The following is a 16,490-nucleotide window of genomic DNA, read 5'->3' as shown; positions in this document are numbered from 1 at the left end:
GTGATGCCACTGAATAGAAACTCGAGAAGAGGTGCCAGCTCTAGCGCGCCGTCTGAGTCACCACCCGAGCTCCGGACTTTATTAAATCATTCTGACTCTGCTGCTTTAATGAGTGGATTCACAGGTATTAAAAACATCCAAAACCACATTATAAGGGAAGAGACACTTCTCCCCTTCTCCCTGTGCCTCAGTCTGACCTTTTAATACTCTCTTTGTCTATCCGTCCGTTCTCAGCCCCGTGTCCCCAACTGGCCTACCTAGTATTGATCTTGGCCTAGTGCCAGCCAGTGATTCTGGTTGCTCTTCTGAGCATTGGCCGCGATCGCTCTGGGCCCTGGCTATCACGTGGCATGGGGGGCTGGCTGACGGCCCATCGCCTGGTGTTGACACCCCTGCTGTCTCCATAATGAAAAGCAGCTTTAGGAGAGGCTAGGCGGGCAGGGTGTTTAACTGTTCTTGTAGCAGTTGGAAGGGAAAGCCAGAGAAATTGCCGGGAAGCTTTGCCGAAAGGAAGATGCAAGCCAGCCGAGGGCCGGCATTCATATTAATTGCTCCTTTTAGTTCTTAGAAACAGCAACAGCAACAGCAAAACCTACCTCCAACGTGTTCTTCAATCACTGCACCTTTAACTGGCTTTATCACCCAGAGGGCTACGTGGGAAGTGCCAGGCCCGAGTATCTGCCTTTAATTACAAGCAGATGTCCTCAGTACGTGCATAAGCTTGTGTCAGGAGGATGTTTAAAAAAAAAAAAAAAAAAAAACTCACCAAGGAGACCACTGCCAGACAGGAAAGGAGTATGTGAAGCTTGAAGTTATTATTAGGAGACTTCCCCATTGGGCCCACTAAGCCAAGGGCTGGCCTCTGAGAAAAGGAGGTCTTTAAGATCTCTCCCTGCACCATTGATTCTTACCTTGAGGTCCAGCTACTCTCCAAATACATTTACAGCAAAATGTGACCACTGCAGATTTATTTCAGCCATGTGGGGCTTTTCCTGACGCTGGGTTCTCTTCCAAATTGCTATGTTGTCTGTAAAGCAGCTTTGTAGCATTAGAAGGTGTTTGAAACAACCCGCATTATTTCATGGTTCTTTTTGTTTGCTTGTTTATCTCCCGTAATGTGCTCTGTGATTTACTGGTCCAGTATAGAAGAAACGCACTCCCTCATGGAGCTCTGGGGAGGTAATATTGTCTGTTCCAAAGGTCCAAAGATTTCCTGTTCAGATTTCACAGCCTTCTTTAGAGCTGCCAAGAGTCATAATGTGTACGAGATAATATACTTCGGTTTGGGAGAAACTGCGAATGGGGATTCAGTTAATGCAGTGAGCCACAAAGGGAAGGAAATTCCAGCTTTGAATTATCACTGCCATCAGGCCTGGGATTTGGTGTGCCAAAGGGTAGTCGTGACCAAGATGACGATCGCAGCCCCAGGACCTGCTGTGTAACATCACTGGATGACAGAGCAAAAGAAACCTGGCCGCCAGCCTGTCGCAAGTCTTACCTGGCTTCTCCGGAATTGACCCCTGAGGGGGATTTCTGCAGCCTGGCCCCATCAGTAGAACTTTGCCGGATGTCTGCCGTGTTCCAGCAAATCAGCCCGTGCTCTAGCGAGGGCGCCCTCATGAGCCTGGCTGTAGGCACACAGCGTGGAGTCCTAGCAGGGGAGCCCCGACGGACACAGCGACTGAGCAGAGCAACTAAGTAGTGTGTAGGGAAGAGTTTCTCAAGTGTGTCTTGTCGTAAGACTCACCTGGCTGGAGAATGAATGGAATGGAGTGGAATTTACTGATTGCCCAGTTCCCTAGAGATTCAGGTGCTGCAGATCCGAGACAGGACCTTGGAATCCACACGTTTAACAAATGCCACAGTGTCTCTTGATGGTCAGGCGAGTGTGGGGAACAGGAGAGTGGGCCGGAGTCAGAATCTGGTACCAGTTCTGTTTTGGCTTCTACCGTGTAACTGCTGTGTAGCCTAAGACAAGTGAGTTAGTTGGTCTGAACCTCCGACCCTTCATCCATAAAAGGTAACTCATAGCACTACTTCAGAGGGTCGTGGAGGTACAATGGGAAAGTCCAGACGGTGTGCTTAGCGTAGTGCCTGGTGCGTTCTAAGCACACAATAAACGTGAGATATGAACACCTCACATTTTTTAACTTGGCCATCAGCCAGCCCCTTCACAGGCCTCAGGACAGTTTGGCCTGGGGCATCCATGTGACCAAACACTGAGCTTGACCTTGAACCTTACTGCAGGGGCAGGTTGGAGGGAGAGAAGGACTTTAAACTGAACACTCTGTAGCGATATTGATCATAGTTTGATGGAAAAGGACAGAAAAAACAACAGGTGGGTCTGGAAAGAGTTATAGACATCGAAACCCAAGGAGAGAACATTTCTGCTGTGTAGTCGAGGATAAATAGACGTCTTTCAGACAGGGAAAGTAGTCAAGCAAACCTGAGATTTCCAGGGAGAGACAAAATTTGCTGAGAATAAATTATTTTTATTTGATTCCCTTTTAGCCCCCAAATTTAAAGCATTTGTAAATTCATCTTCATTTACCTCATTTATTTAGCAAACATTATGATTCTACCAGGTGTCATGTCGTGTGCTCCTCGCAGAGGTTACAAAAATGAAATACCCACCTCAAGAAACTCACTGTGCGTCACAGGGCACAGGCAACAGAGCAGTGACCACACAGGGTGTAAAAGCAATATTTGGGGGCACCTGGGTGACTCAGTCGGTAAGCACCTATCTTTAGCTCAGGTCATGATCCCAGAGTCCTGGGATCAAGCCCCACGTCAGGCTCTCTGCTCAGCGGGATCCTGCTTCTCCCTCTCCCCTCCCTTTGCCTGCCACTCCCCCTGCTTTACTCTCTCTGTCCAATAAATAAATAAAGTCTTAAAAAAAAAAACTGTTTTAAAAAAAAAGCAATATCCAGGGCTGTTGGGTGAAGAACAACTAACCTGCCTGAAGGAGAAAGCAAAAGCTCTCAGAAGTTCTTTTTTCCAGTTCTGAGATAAAATTGACATAAAACATTGTGAAAGTTTAAGGTGCACGACATAATGATTTGATAGATGTATGTATTGCAAAACTATATTCACAGAGGAAGTCTTGAGAGATCTCATGGCACTTCCATCACCATTATCATAAGCTAGTAGTGATAACAATAGCTAACATGAACCAAGGCTTAATTTAGCCTTGTGAGGCCCTTTACCTTATGTCTCGTCACGTGGAAAATGGTTGCCGTAATCGGCACCTCGGTTTACTTACTTGGGTTGCATGGTCTCTTTGGGGCTGGTTCTAAATGCCATTGCTACACAACGGGGAAATTACAGTGCTCCCCAGAACACTGATCCTGTCACTCTAGCCCCCTCCTGATGGAGTATTCACTCATTTACAAGAATTGGAATTGACTGCGTTTAGTCCCAGGCTGAATCTTTGACACAAGTAGATTTCCATCCCCTGCACCACTGAAATCACTTCCCCAGAGTCCCACTGCCTACGTACAGCCCACTCAGTACATGTGAATAGTGAGGGTCTCACCGGGCTTAGGGCGTCATCCTCTCCTCACGGGTACAAAGCCCTAGGCTCACCCGGTCGAGTGTAAGAACACTGTCAAGTTCTCTGGGAAAAGATGTGCCCTTGCTTTCAGGGTAGTGGCTAGCAATAATAACTGACAATAATAATAATAACTATGATAAGAGTATTTAACACTGGGGCTCCCAGGTGGCTCAGTCGGTTAAGCATCCAACTCCTGATTTCGGCTCAGGTCACGATCTCAACCGCACGTTGGGCTCTGCACTGGGCATGGAGCCTGCTTAAGATTCTCTGTCTCTCTCTCCCTCTTCCCCCCTTCCTCCAAAAAAAAGAAAAAAAAAAAAGACTATCTAACATTTACTGAGCACTTATATTTTATATTTGGTATATTACGTGTCCTGACTGATTTAAACGTTGCATGTATAGATGCTGTCACTGTCCCCACTTTATAGATGGAGGAACCAGGTTCAGATACAAGCCATAGATGGGATACGTGCCATCGTTGAGTACCAGCTTGGACATAAGTAGGAAAGGTTGGATTGCAGTTAGTTCTAGTCTCGGGCCTTGTTCTTGGGCAGGTCCGCCGAGAGGAGCACTACCTCAGGGTACTGGAAAGCAGGAGTTCTCCGGTGTTTGCAGGATCAAAATTAAGTCCTTTGGAAAGACCATCCCCAAGATGCCCCTGACTTCTCCCCCAGCTCAACACACCCCAGCTCAGCAATGCTCTCCCCACTCCCAACACACTGAGCTCTTCACCTGCCCAGGCTGTGTCTCATCTTGGCCTTTTTGCAGCGGTTCCCCGGGCCCCAGCTGCCTTTCCCTTTCTCTCCATTGCCTGTTCATCCCAAGTTCAGCACCAGTCTCAAGGGGTCCCCTTCTTATTGTCACCCTGTGTTTGTTTTTCCCTCCCTGCTCCGCATTTACAGACATTAAGGACACTGACACCTCTGTTTGCTTGGGCGCTTTTATTTATCACATTTTACTTTCGTAAACAGCGCCATTGTGGGGCTGGCGCGAGTCTGCGGAGTTTCCTTGAGGACGCCATTTGTTCCTTTTATGTCTTGACTCATCGCAGATTGTGGAGAGTGTTAGCTGAGGAGGACTTTTTGCTTTATGAAAATGTTACCAAATGCTGATACCATAAAGAGGAAAGCACCAGATGTCTATCTGCAAGGAAAGCAAAATCGTGGTGTGTGAAGAGTCAGGGGTGGCCAGGGCTCCCCAGACATTTCCGGGCCTGAGGTTTGGCTCTGCACACTCTCTTGGGGCCTCATAATTGACCCCCACATTCCATCTCAGTCATCATTCTGGAGAAATTTGTCAGCCTTGCTGCTGATCTGTGCCTGGAAAATGGTGTCCATTAAGCGTTCCCAGTTTTAAGTTGAAAATTGCGACACGCTTGCTGGATAATTTGACCAAAATAATACGTATGATTATATGGCATCCTATGATTGACTTAATTTTACTCTTCCTTTGCGCTGTCAGACGTTTCTCAAGGTGTATACAGTTGTCTGTGAAACAGGTCATTTACAGTTAGAAATTAAGTAAACTTGCCAAACCTCAACAGAGAATAATGTTTTAGTGCCCAACTTTAGGCAAAAGGTCATAAAACAAAGCGTTCTCTGGTGCACAAGGAATTGGAGGGGGGCATGTTCCAGATGATGATAATTATAAAGGTTTAGGCTATCAAGGCATCTAGTCAAGTAGCCTTGAGGGGATTTGCATAAAATGCAATTTTCCTTCTGGGCACGTTAAAATCAATGTGTAATACATTATCTACTCTAGGCAAATGTGTATTCTGTTTGCTTTTTGTCATAATTCTTTATTGCATTTGGCAGCAAATGAGCTAATATTAAGATTTAGAGAGAGAATAAAAAGAAATACTTTCAGAACTCATATTCATACAGAATTTAAAATATGAACTCACCAAAACCCCCAAAGCCTAACTTCACTTGGGAAAATGCTCTCGCTAATATGCCCAGACTGAAAGCTTACAAAGGTTAGAATTCTGCAGTGTTTAATAGAGGCTCTTACCTTCATCTGTTGGGTTCTATTATCATCAACACCAGCCCTGAGAGCGGCTTCCTACTGATAGCTGGGTGGGAAGGGCTTGTGAAAAAGAACATTGAAAACTAGATCTGGGCCGGTGGGCAGGACCCACCTGATTCTGAAAGTCAGGGGACAGAAGCGAATCAGCTCCTTGCTCCGTGCATCTTCGTTTTGTTCCTTGCCCTTTTTTCATAATCGGAGAAAGGTGTCTTAGCATTGTTTCTGTGGGTTTCTACTGAGGACCAAAAGCATCAGCAGTATCCCTGCTTTCAGGTAATGCTCAGAGTTCATTGTGAGCCTGGGCCACGTTGCCGCTCTAAGGAGCTGTAGAATCCTAGAAAAACCCCCTCTCCACCAAGCCCAGATAACAGTTGCACAGTGTTGTAGCAAAACAACCCGGTTCAACAGCTCATTGACAACTGCACTGAGCCTTTTCCATTCTTCTTGTTTTAAATGCAGCATAATAGTAGTATCCATAGAATTATAACCACTTTTAGACTCAATGACTCATTGCCCATCTCACGTCACAAAGTTCGGTACCTGTCCTGTCTAACTTTTCAGTGTCCCTCATCCCTTCCCCATTCCCAGGATTGCTCACATGTTTATTTCCAAGAATAAACTTGTTTGACCAAACTGTTTTTAATACAGTTTTGAAAAAAAGAATTTATGTCCCTCTCCATTTTCACAAGCGAGGTTCAAGCTTGGACTCGAATGTTCTAGGAAGGCATTTTTCCATTGTTCCTGACCATGTCTAGCCATGAGACCAGAGGTGACTAACACTGGGTTTCCATGTGCTCTGATATTTATGAGTTCTTTTTGGAGGGTAGGTGTGATTTTAATTTTAAAAAGAAAGAAGGAAAACAAGGGAGAGAATCATTGTGAGGTTGGGCCAGGTCACATTTTGTCACTTGAAAGTGAAATTGTAATGGGGTCACATCAGACCATTTTTACAGGGATGACTAATGGTCTTCTCTCTCTGTTCCAGCCACACCAGCTATCCTTGGCAGAGCATCCCAGAGTCTGCAAAGAGTTAATCCAGGCCCAGGGACAAGTAAGAATTTCAGTCCTTTTTCTGTCATCAGTGATTTTGTCCATGCTTTACTATAATTCAAGCTACCGTCCTTTCTTTGCCGTATTTGAGATTTGGTACCCAGATGAATGACTGTTGGAAATTGCACAAATAAGTAAAAAAACTATAGTTTTAAAGGATGTCTTTTTCAGATTCACTGCAAGGCTGCTTCTTTATTTCTCTAATTTGCTTATTCTTAGAAGTTAAGTAAAGCCAAATTAATGAGAAGAAAAAAAAGATTAAATAACATTGTGGACCAACAATTAGTTTATTGACTATAGGAACCTACCTCCTTTTACAAATCAGGTATTATATTGTCATTATTGTCTTGAGATATTTCTATACCTAGTCATCGCATTGATAGTTCAACTTGTCCCTTCAACCATATCATCTTATGCTCCAAAAGTCTGCCTTCAAGTGGGCTCTCTTTTCTCCTTAAAATGCCTTTGCACATTGCCCTCTTGTCCTCTGACAATCTCCTCTTCATCCCCAAGACTAAACTCAGACATCAGCTCTTTGGGGAAGCTTCTCTAAATCGTCTAGGACCAAAGACTTGTTCTGCCTGTGTGCTCCCTTGGAACTTTGTCCATTGTCCCACAGTAGATGGACTTCACGGGATTTGAGTGTATATGTTAGTACCATGCGTGGAACTCAATGAGCTGTGTGGGCTGCATGAATTAATTATGTTGAGCTTTAAGACAAGGGCCACTTATTATGCTTCTTCTGAATTCCTCACATGACCTAAAACAAATCCTCATCAGTCATAGGTGCCTTTAATTAAATTCCAGAGAAGGATAGTCTCATCATTTGAAGTATATGCTGGAGTCCACATGACACAACAGAGGAAGGGAAGACCGTGCACCTAACTGAACTTACGCCATTGCTGTTTCATTGGCAATTCCGGTGTCTTGAAACTGTAATTTGGATTTTATGACATAATTACAGAGTAAATTTCAAAATGAGATGCAAATCCTTGGAGGTGACTCAAAGGAAGCGTTAGTGCTGATTTTTGCAAATGGCATCTGCTCGTCCATTGTGCCAGGCCACAAACTCGTTACAACCCTCCTCCTGTTTTAGAAGCCTCTGACATGTTCATCTGCTCCCTAATTAATATGAGGAGTTATAAAAAGGGTGGCTTTTTAGTCATGTTTGGGTTATCCCAGCCAGGATATTTCAAAGCCTTCACGCAGCAGACAATGTGACTTATTGCTACTTTCTGCAAGGAAATGAGAAAGAATCCGTTAAAAATGTTTTACTATGTATAGAATTGTTGAATCACTGTATTGCACACCTGAAACTAACATAACACTGTATGCTAACTATATTGGAATTAAAGTTAAAAACTTTCAAAAAGAGAGTGCTCTGTTAGTGGTTCATGTTGCATCCCACATTGGTCCCTTCTCCGCACACAAACATGGTACACTGCCCTTCGCTTCCACCAAATGGGTGGTATGGTTTTTCCCATCTTCTTTGTGAAGTCATGGGGGGAGGAACCTAAGCATTGGGCCTTGTTGTAATACAGCCTCTGGGTATGGCGGGTCTGTTGAAGAAATTCCTGCTAAGTTGTTTGGCAAATGTTGATTTCCATCTTTGTGATAAGCAAGAATCCTAGTTACCCTTTATCTGTGCTATATCACATAGATACTGACCTGCCCACACAAAGAATACTGTCCTTCCAGCTTCCCCTGATCGAGAGTTAGCTCCCCTCCATCCCAAGACTGATTGGATAAAGTTACCCCTGTGGGTGGATGTGTCTATCAGCGCTCACCTTCCACAGAGCACAGGCTTGGACATACGGCCACCTTTGTCATCTGAACATCTCATTGAGATGTGACAGACCCTGGTTCTCACATCATCTCACCAGGTACACTGTCAGTGTTCCACAAGCATTTAACTCTCTGCTGTGCACCCAGCACCAGCTGTGCACTCTGGGGAAGAAGGGACTGAGGGAGATACTGTCTTACCATCAGGGAGCTCCTATTCTCACTCAAGAGATAATTTTATACAAGAAGCTAGTGTTCAACATGAAATATCCTATCATTGCACAATTATAAGTCATATATTTCCTACATGCACCTTCCTAAATTCTCAGATTCAAAGCAAAACCCCCATGGAGAAAAAAAACATTACAAGCCCCTCAGAAAAAATTCTAGACAGAACTGACCTAACATAGGTAAATGCCATCCCACCCCTGCGGGCCACCTTGACTTTATTCTTGGGCTATTGCAGTAACCTCTTCGTAGCTGTCTCCCTCCCCTCCCCTCCCCCCTACTCATCTCTCCATTCCTGTATGCCAATGACAATTTCAAGAACCCAACATATCGCTCTGCTCTAACCGACCCAAGTTTCAAACTGCAAACCTGTCCCAAGACACTGAAATCCAACATCCCTCATCCCAACTTATAAGTCTACACTACTTAGTACTGCCCTGGGTCTTTGCTCATATCATCCCTTCTTCCAGAACAATCCCCCTTCCACCTCACCCCGCATTCTGTAACTATAAATCCTGCCTGTACTTTAAAGCTCATCCAGGACACTTTGACCCTTGGCCTGAGACAGTGCTGCCCTTCTCCATGCGTAACTTTAAGAGAGATCATGCTATTTTATACCACTTTTAAGGAACACATCAGATGCTGCTTTGCAGTAATTTGCATATTTCTCTTATCTCCCTATTTGGACTGTGAACAGCTGTATCTTATTCAGAGTTGTATAACTCACAGGATCTAAAGTAGTACCTTGAACGCTGTAAGGAATAAATGATATTGCAAATAAATTAATTAAATGGAACCAGCTTTAATAGCTCCCTGGTTGCCATCCTTCTCTACACTTAGCAAGTCCCACAAACACCCCTTGTTATGGGGCCTCTTGGCTGGCTGGAGCTGTCAGAAAGAATCAGATCTCCCCACCTGTGTTAATTACACATTCATCACGCTGAGTGTTCCAGCACGGAAAGGACTCATGGGAATCAAATGTTTTATACTCCGAGGACAGCTTCCTTACAGGGAAAGGCTACAGTATGGCAACAGTAGAAAGGGGTATGCATTGACCATAGTCAGACCCAAGTGTGCACCTCTTTGTCCCCTCACTGCTCAGTCACACAGGATGCACTTTGTCTCCAGATTTGAAACAACCCCCCATGTGCCTGCCAAAAGTCTCCTCCCACTGGGTTTCCTCTAGTGAGCTGGTGATGTAAGCACATTCTAGCTGTGTGGACAACCGTAACCATCAGCCCCCAGGTTCCGATGACTTTAGGTGCAAATCATAAACCTAATTCTATTGTTAAGTAGCATTGACAGACACACATCCTGCACATCTTTCTGATGATTTTTTTCTCTCGTGTTTAAGTCATTCCTTTTCACTGAATTTACTGCATCTTACGATGAAAGTGTAAATTTTGTGATCAGTGGCATTTCCACTTCAAATTAAAATGAATATCCAACTGGAAAAAATATGGAGGTCTCATTGACTGGCATTTGGAGCATAAACTAGTCCAAGGTTTTATGAAAACAGGCATTCTGAACATAAACGTCAATGACTGAGGTCAGAGTTAAGTTTTGAAAGGATTCCAATAGATGACCCTCTTAGATGGGCACAACAGATGAATTGCTTCAAGTCTGGTAAGTTCATGAACAACTTCCTTCACGGTCGTGAGTTACTTTTCAATAAAAACGTGATTGTGAGACAGAAATTTGATACAGTAGTGGCCACCTTTGCAGGTCCTTATCTTCTGTTCTTAGCCGGACTCCTGTCCTCACCTGCTCATTTCTCTTTCTTATCATTCCAAGCCATCCTGCTCTCTGCTGCCATATTCCTTCTTCCCGCCTGGTGCAGTAGCTCTTCTCCCTCATCACCTTTGGGATCCCCCCAGTTTTCTACGTTATGAATAAACTCTTCTCCCTGGCAGCCAAGAAGGCCCATGACGTGGATCCTCCGTGCTTTTCTAGCCTTATCTCTCTTGTATACTGTGAACACCCACGTCTATGTCCCTGCATTTCCTGCTTCATCATATCCTGTCCCACAGACCCCTTCGCCAGAAATTCCCTCTTCTTTCCTCTGAGTCAGGAATATCCTTCGTGGATTTTGTGTGTAAGGCATATTTCAAACATCACTTTATCCCGTCAGAGGATGAGTGCTTTCATTTTGGAATCTCGGTGGGCCTTTCTTGCTTTCTCTTCAGGAGAGACAGTATATAACACAGCGCTTGACAGAACGCACTCTGATAGCAAGCCAGACCGCTGTCGTCCCAGATCTGGCACGTACTTCCTGAATGAACTTTCCGAAGTTTTATAAGCTGTCTGTACCCTGGTTCTGTTCTCTTTGGTGTGTTTATCTCTAAAATAGAGATGCTGGGCGCCTGGGGGACTCAGTCGGTGAAGCGACTGCCTCTGGTTCAGGTCATGATCCCGGGGTCCTGGGATGGAACCCCGCATCGGGCTCCCTGCCAAGCAGGAGCCTGCTTCTCTCTCTCCCTCTGCCTGCCGCTCCCCCTGCATGTGCTCATGCTCGCTCTCGCTCTCTCTCTGTGTCAAATAAATAAATAAAATCTTTATGAAATAAAAAAAGTTTTAAATAAATAGGGATGCGCATAGTACCTGCTTCACAGTTATTGTGACAATTGCAAGTATTGATATATTTAAAAGAATTAGAATAGTACCTGGCCCATGATGGTTATTGTCTTCTCTCATGTCCCTTAGTTTATTCCAACAAGTATTAGGATTGAACTGGGTGGAAATGTCTGGTACTCAACTGTATATTCGACCTTAATATTACGTCATTTGTTTCAACTTTATGGGTTCTTTGGTATGCTTTCTATTCCCTTGGAATAGACTGTACTATTGTCAAGGGAACAGGCTATATCTTATACATCCTTGTATCCTACAATACCTGGAAGTACCTGGCACATATCAAGTGCTAATGAATAGTTGCTCGGTTTTGCACACATACACAAAAGTAAAAAAAAAAAAAAAAAAAAAAAAAGAGCCAGGTTTCCCCCAATATCTTAATGACTCTTTGGCCAGCACAGAGCACCTCCATGCCCTTCAGCAGGCATTCATGAGGGGAGAGGACTAACGCTATACAGGAGGAGAAACTTCTCTTCTCTGTGACTATAGACACATACCGTCTTTCCCAAAAAGCCTTCCACAGAACCTCAGCTTCAGGTCATGGGGCTTAGGGTCATGGTCTGGCCTTAGGACCTGCCACAGGACATCTCTGTGCCATCACTGTGGCATCCTGTTGGCGTGGCTGCTGAGGGAATAGTGGCCCCACTCCTGCCTGTGACCCATCACTGCCCCCATCTGAGCCGAGTGACCTTCTCAGCTTTGAGGCTCCATCGTCATCAGATTTTTCAACCTTCAGGGCTCCTTAGCTGACAATACAGCTAAAATAAACACCCCCCAGGGGCGAGCGGCTGTGCGGGGGCGGTATCTCAGAATGTGCAGCATTTCTTTGTAACAAAGAATTTGAGCTTTGGACATGCTTTAGAGAGCAGTTCAGCCACTGAAGCTGACGTGGAATTCTTGACAGGCTACTGTTTATAAATAATTCAGTAAATGATTCAGTAAGTAAACACAGATTATTATGATCCCTGTTAAGGAAACAGTGTTTATGTTGGCTCTCTCTTGCACCCAGACTAGCGGTAGCCCTTCCTGACTCACAGCACTCATCTCCAGATACTGCTAAGCATCCTACAGATACTGTTCCCCCCCTTCCTTGCTTCTCTTAAGCAGGAGGAAGACAGGTAGAATTACGCACTTTACACGAGAAGAAATGGAGGTACAGAGAAAACAACTTTCCTAAGCATCGTAACCGACCAACATGAGAGTAAAGAAAATACTGTCAGTGGAGTGCTTTGTCCCTGTCTCCAGAGAAGCAAAATCTAGTGTAGATAATGCATATTATTGAAAATTCAAATAACAGTGTTCAGTTACCACAAACTATGGCCCTGGCAGTGACTTTTTTCCAGCCCGAAATACCCAGCTAATGCTGCCATTAGTTTTCAGGTCTTAGTGTCCTGTTATTATCATACAAGGTCCTGTTTTCACATGTTAATTGTTGGGAGATGAGGATTGTTTGTAAGATAAATATCAGGACTTAACTTTTTTATCTTCCTTCAACTCCCAGCAATTTGCTGAGTCCTCATCAGTGTCAGTCGTAGGGAGATATTTACCACTTAATTTACAAGAGAACCCTTCACTTTGCAGAAACTTAGGCCCCTGTGAGTGAAACCTCTGGGGTGGGAAATCAGCCCACAGCTCAAGGCCAGCCTCCTCAAGCACCTGCAGCTCTAGTCTGCTGCTTGCAGACTTATGTCAAGGGCTTTTATTTCTTTTGGAATCCAAACAATAAGAAAATATTTAGAAATCTCTGGGCATAGGCCTCTAAAAGCCTTGATCTTAGAAGTGAGTAATTTTTTTTTTTAAGTCTTAGAAGGATGATTAAGCATCTCCCTAAAAGTTCCCGTGGGCCTTGGTGTGCTCTATATACCCAGTTCCTAGTTTTGTTTCTCTTCCAAAGCATAACACACATTTTTCAAGGATGAAATCCAAGATAAACGTTCTTTTACCCTGGGTGACCTCAGTGGGTGGGGACCGCTTTGTAGACTTTAGAAAGTTAAAGCGTCCCAACTCCCAACAACGTTGGTTGTGACCTTTGAGTCCTCTTAGCCCGCAGCCTCTGATTCACGTCTGGCTTTTTCAAAACCAGCCCTGTAACCACTGCTCCCACGGGAGCTCTGCTTTCTGCACACAGGAGTCTCTCTAGGGAAAGAAACCCTGAACTGGGCCCACAGCAGCTCCTACTTGTGGTGAACGCTTTTTTCAGACAATGTGCACATGTGCACTGAGAAAAAAAACTTGAATTCATTATGTGCACCGATTTTAATACGAATTAATCTTACACTGTGAAAGCAGTCAGTACATCACATTTATAAAGATTATGGAATTCATAGGTGCCATTAAGTAGTTGTTCAAATAAGAGCATGCTTCATGGGGGCGCCTGGGTGGCACAGCGGTTAAGCGTCTGCCTTCGGCTCAGGGCGTGATCCCAGCGTTATGGGATCGAGCCCCACATCAGGCTCCTCTGCTATGAGCCTGCTTCTTCCTCTCCCACTCCCCCTGCTTGTGTTCCCTCTCTCGCTGGCTGTCTCTATCTCTGTCAAATAAATAAATAAAATCTTAAAAAAAAAAAAAAGAGCATGCTTCATGGCAAATATATGCCATATGAAGTAATAGGTATTGAAACCAAAAGTAACTCAAGAGGTGATTACTAAATAAAAAACTTATCACTTAGAAAGGAAGTTATGCAATTTTCAAAGGGCTTTTTAAAATGTATGATTTATAAGAAACTGATTTGCATGTCATTTACAATCTGTGATTCGGAATAAGCTATTTTCTTGGGAAGTCAACGGTTGTTTAGAGGGGTTGGCAAACTGGTCCTCAGACTAGGTGCTTGTTTCTGTAAATAAACGTGCCTGTTTGTTCCAGATTGTCTAAACTGCTCCGGGGATCAACTAGTCATCATGTTTGTGTTGTTTCTCATCTTTTAATCTCCCATAAAAAATGATTACCTATTTGGTAACTGACATTAATGGGAATACAAGATTCACGTTAGGAATTTACTTCACAGTCAATTCTGAATTACGCTATACTGTAAAGCAAGATCAACAGTATCTACTTATCAGCGCGGACTCGTGCATTTATGATGATGATGATGATGATGACGGGCGGTGGTGACGGCATTGGTACCGGTACGCCATCCGATGCACGCGGAGCGTCTGTAAATGCGCGGGGATGGATGAACAGGCAATCGTGTGCAGCTCGGCTGTCTGCAGGCATCATGGTTTTCACATAATATTTATCTTCGGAAGAGTGACAGTCAGTAGATCACATGTTTCTAGTGTGAGGACAAACTTGACTTTGTAGGTTTGTGAGTCTTTATACCCTGCTGCCTCTGAGGAATAAAGCCAGGAGACTCTCCTCTTAGGAAGTTGTGTAAGTGAGAGACTCATAAACCTGAAACCGCACCGCGTCACCGTAGATGTTACGATTGAGATGAGTAGCCTTCGTGAGCCCTCGGGGTGTTGTCAAGTAGCATGCGTGTGTTTACTGCTGCAGGTTAACTTCTGATTTTCCAGGTGTTATGGAAAAGCAGCCTTGAATGCTTCTTTATTCTCTCTTAACATTTCTTAATGAATAGAACTTTTAAACTCCAAATTTGGCTTAACGTGAAAGCAGGTATTTGCAGGAGAGCCCATCTGTGCTCTCCGTTGTCAGCACGGTGTTGTGCACCTGTCCCCACGAAGCTCCTGCAAGGCAAACCCCAAAGCAGTCGAAACTCCCGGCTCACATCCTTTCCACGACTGAAGCTTTTCTTTTTCTGAATTCTAAAAGCTTTTGAAGTTGTGCAACTTTTGGGTTAAACTCAAATGGCTTGTGTATACCTGGTGTCTTCCCTTCTAGATTGTAAGGTTTTCGAGGGCAAGGAGATCCTCTTCCTCCTCTTTACAGAGTCTGCCCCTTTCTTCACAATTTAAATAGGGCCTTACACAAAATGGGAGCTTAATATTTGTTAAATGCATATCATGTGGTGTTCTAGAAATTACTTGCGAGTAAATGCAGAAGGGAAGCGGAGAGAGAGGTGTTAGTGTAGATTTCATGATATTTGAGTTTGGCTTCCCACCACCCCAGCCCTGCCCAACACACACACACACACACACACACACACACACAGACTAACACAGACAAGTAACGTAATTGTTTCCTCAAAACCGAGAGCAATAGATGCATTGTCCTCCCCTGCCACTTCTCTTGCTCATGGGGAAAAGCAGACAAGAAGGTCCTACAAAAGTCTTGGAGATGTTCGTTCTTACCGGACAGTCTCACACACTCTTGGTTTCAGTTGGTGTCACCAGCCGTGTGCTGAAGACTTTGGAGTCTGGGGAGCTGGAGACCATGAGCTGCCCTACGTGCATGCACCCAGCGTCCTGCCGGGCTGCCACGAGCTCCAGCACACCCATCTAGAAAGGGAGCTGTCAACTCCTATCTTGCAGGGTCATTGTGAGGAGCAAATAGGTACATAGAACAGTTGCTGGCACCACACAGACATGGAATAAAGGGTAGCTGTCGGATTATTGTTACTGTTGCAGCACTAGGGCTACGCTCCTATTACTGCTCCTGAAAGAGTAGTAGCAGCCTGGGTCCCTGGAAGCACCCTACCTCCCCCCTCACCCCCTGACCGAAGCGTATCTCCACTTTAACTGCATCTGTATTTTCTGGGGGGATAGGAAGGAGGGTGATCTAACGTAGTATATCTCACATTGGAACAGTATATAGTTTAAGAGAACAAAATTCTCACAGACCCCAGAGAACGTTTGTACAGCCCAGTTTGAGAAAAATTGATTTAATAATTTCTAATGTTTGGGATACGTATTTTCATTGCCCTTGAGAGGCCGGGAAGCAGGGAGCATGGAAGGAAAGGCCCGAGAGGCTTGCCGAACTCCAGACGCCGGCCGAAAGACGTGGACCCCAGGCAAGAAAGACAGACGCCTAAATGAAGAGGTGGTGGGGAAGAGGGCAGGAGGGCAGCCTGGGGCCCGGCCTACTTGCTTCACAGGCAAGACTGGGTGAAATGTTTGGCACCTGGTAGAATGTTGTTCCCTTTCCTTCCTCTCTTCCCTGAAAGACTGTCCTCAGATATAGAAGAAAGAAGACTGTACAGATCACTAAAATGTGTGCCCTAAAAACAAACTTTTTCTACTTTTCCAAAGAGCATCTTTACCTACTAGACTAAACTCAGTCCCAAGGAACATTTACTGCCTGGGTGCGTCCTTTGACAATAATCATG

The 16,490-nt window shown here is 44.6% G+C and overlaps 1 protein-coding gene across 3 annotated transcripts in view; it reads left to right on the top strand.

Annotated features, from left to right (window-relative positions):
- The window catches only part of GHR (growth hormone receptor), a 249,659-nt gene that overhangs the window by 171,769 nt on the left and 61,400 nt on the right, over positions 1–16,490 (top strand). For all 3 annotated transcript variants that reach the window (XM_008692587.2, XM_008692585.1, XM_008692588.2), the window contains exon 3: positions 6,564–6,629. In XM_008692587.2, the coding sequence (XP_008690809.1) occupies positions 6,564–6,629 (66 nt within the window). The remainder of the gene's footprint in view (positions 1–6,563; positions 6,630–16,490) is intronic.

The sequence above is a fragment of the Ursus maritimus genome, unplaced genomic scaffold, assembly GCF_017311325.1.
Source record: "Ursus maritimus isolate PB19 unplaced genomic scaffold, ASM1731132v1 scaffold_15, whole genome shotgun sequence".
In the NCBI taxonomy this organism is placed as follows: Eukaryota; Metazoa; Chordata; class Mammalia; order Carnivora; family Ursidae; genus Ursus; species Ursus maritimus.
Note: the sequence above shows the minus strand (reverse complement) of the source record. Positions and strands in the feature narration are given on the sequence as shown.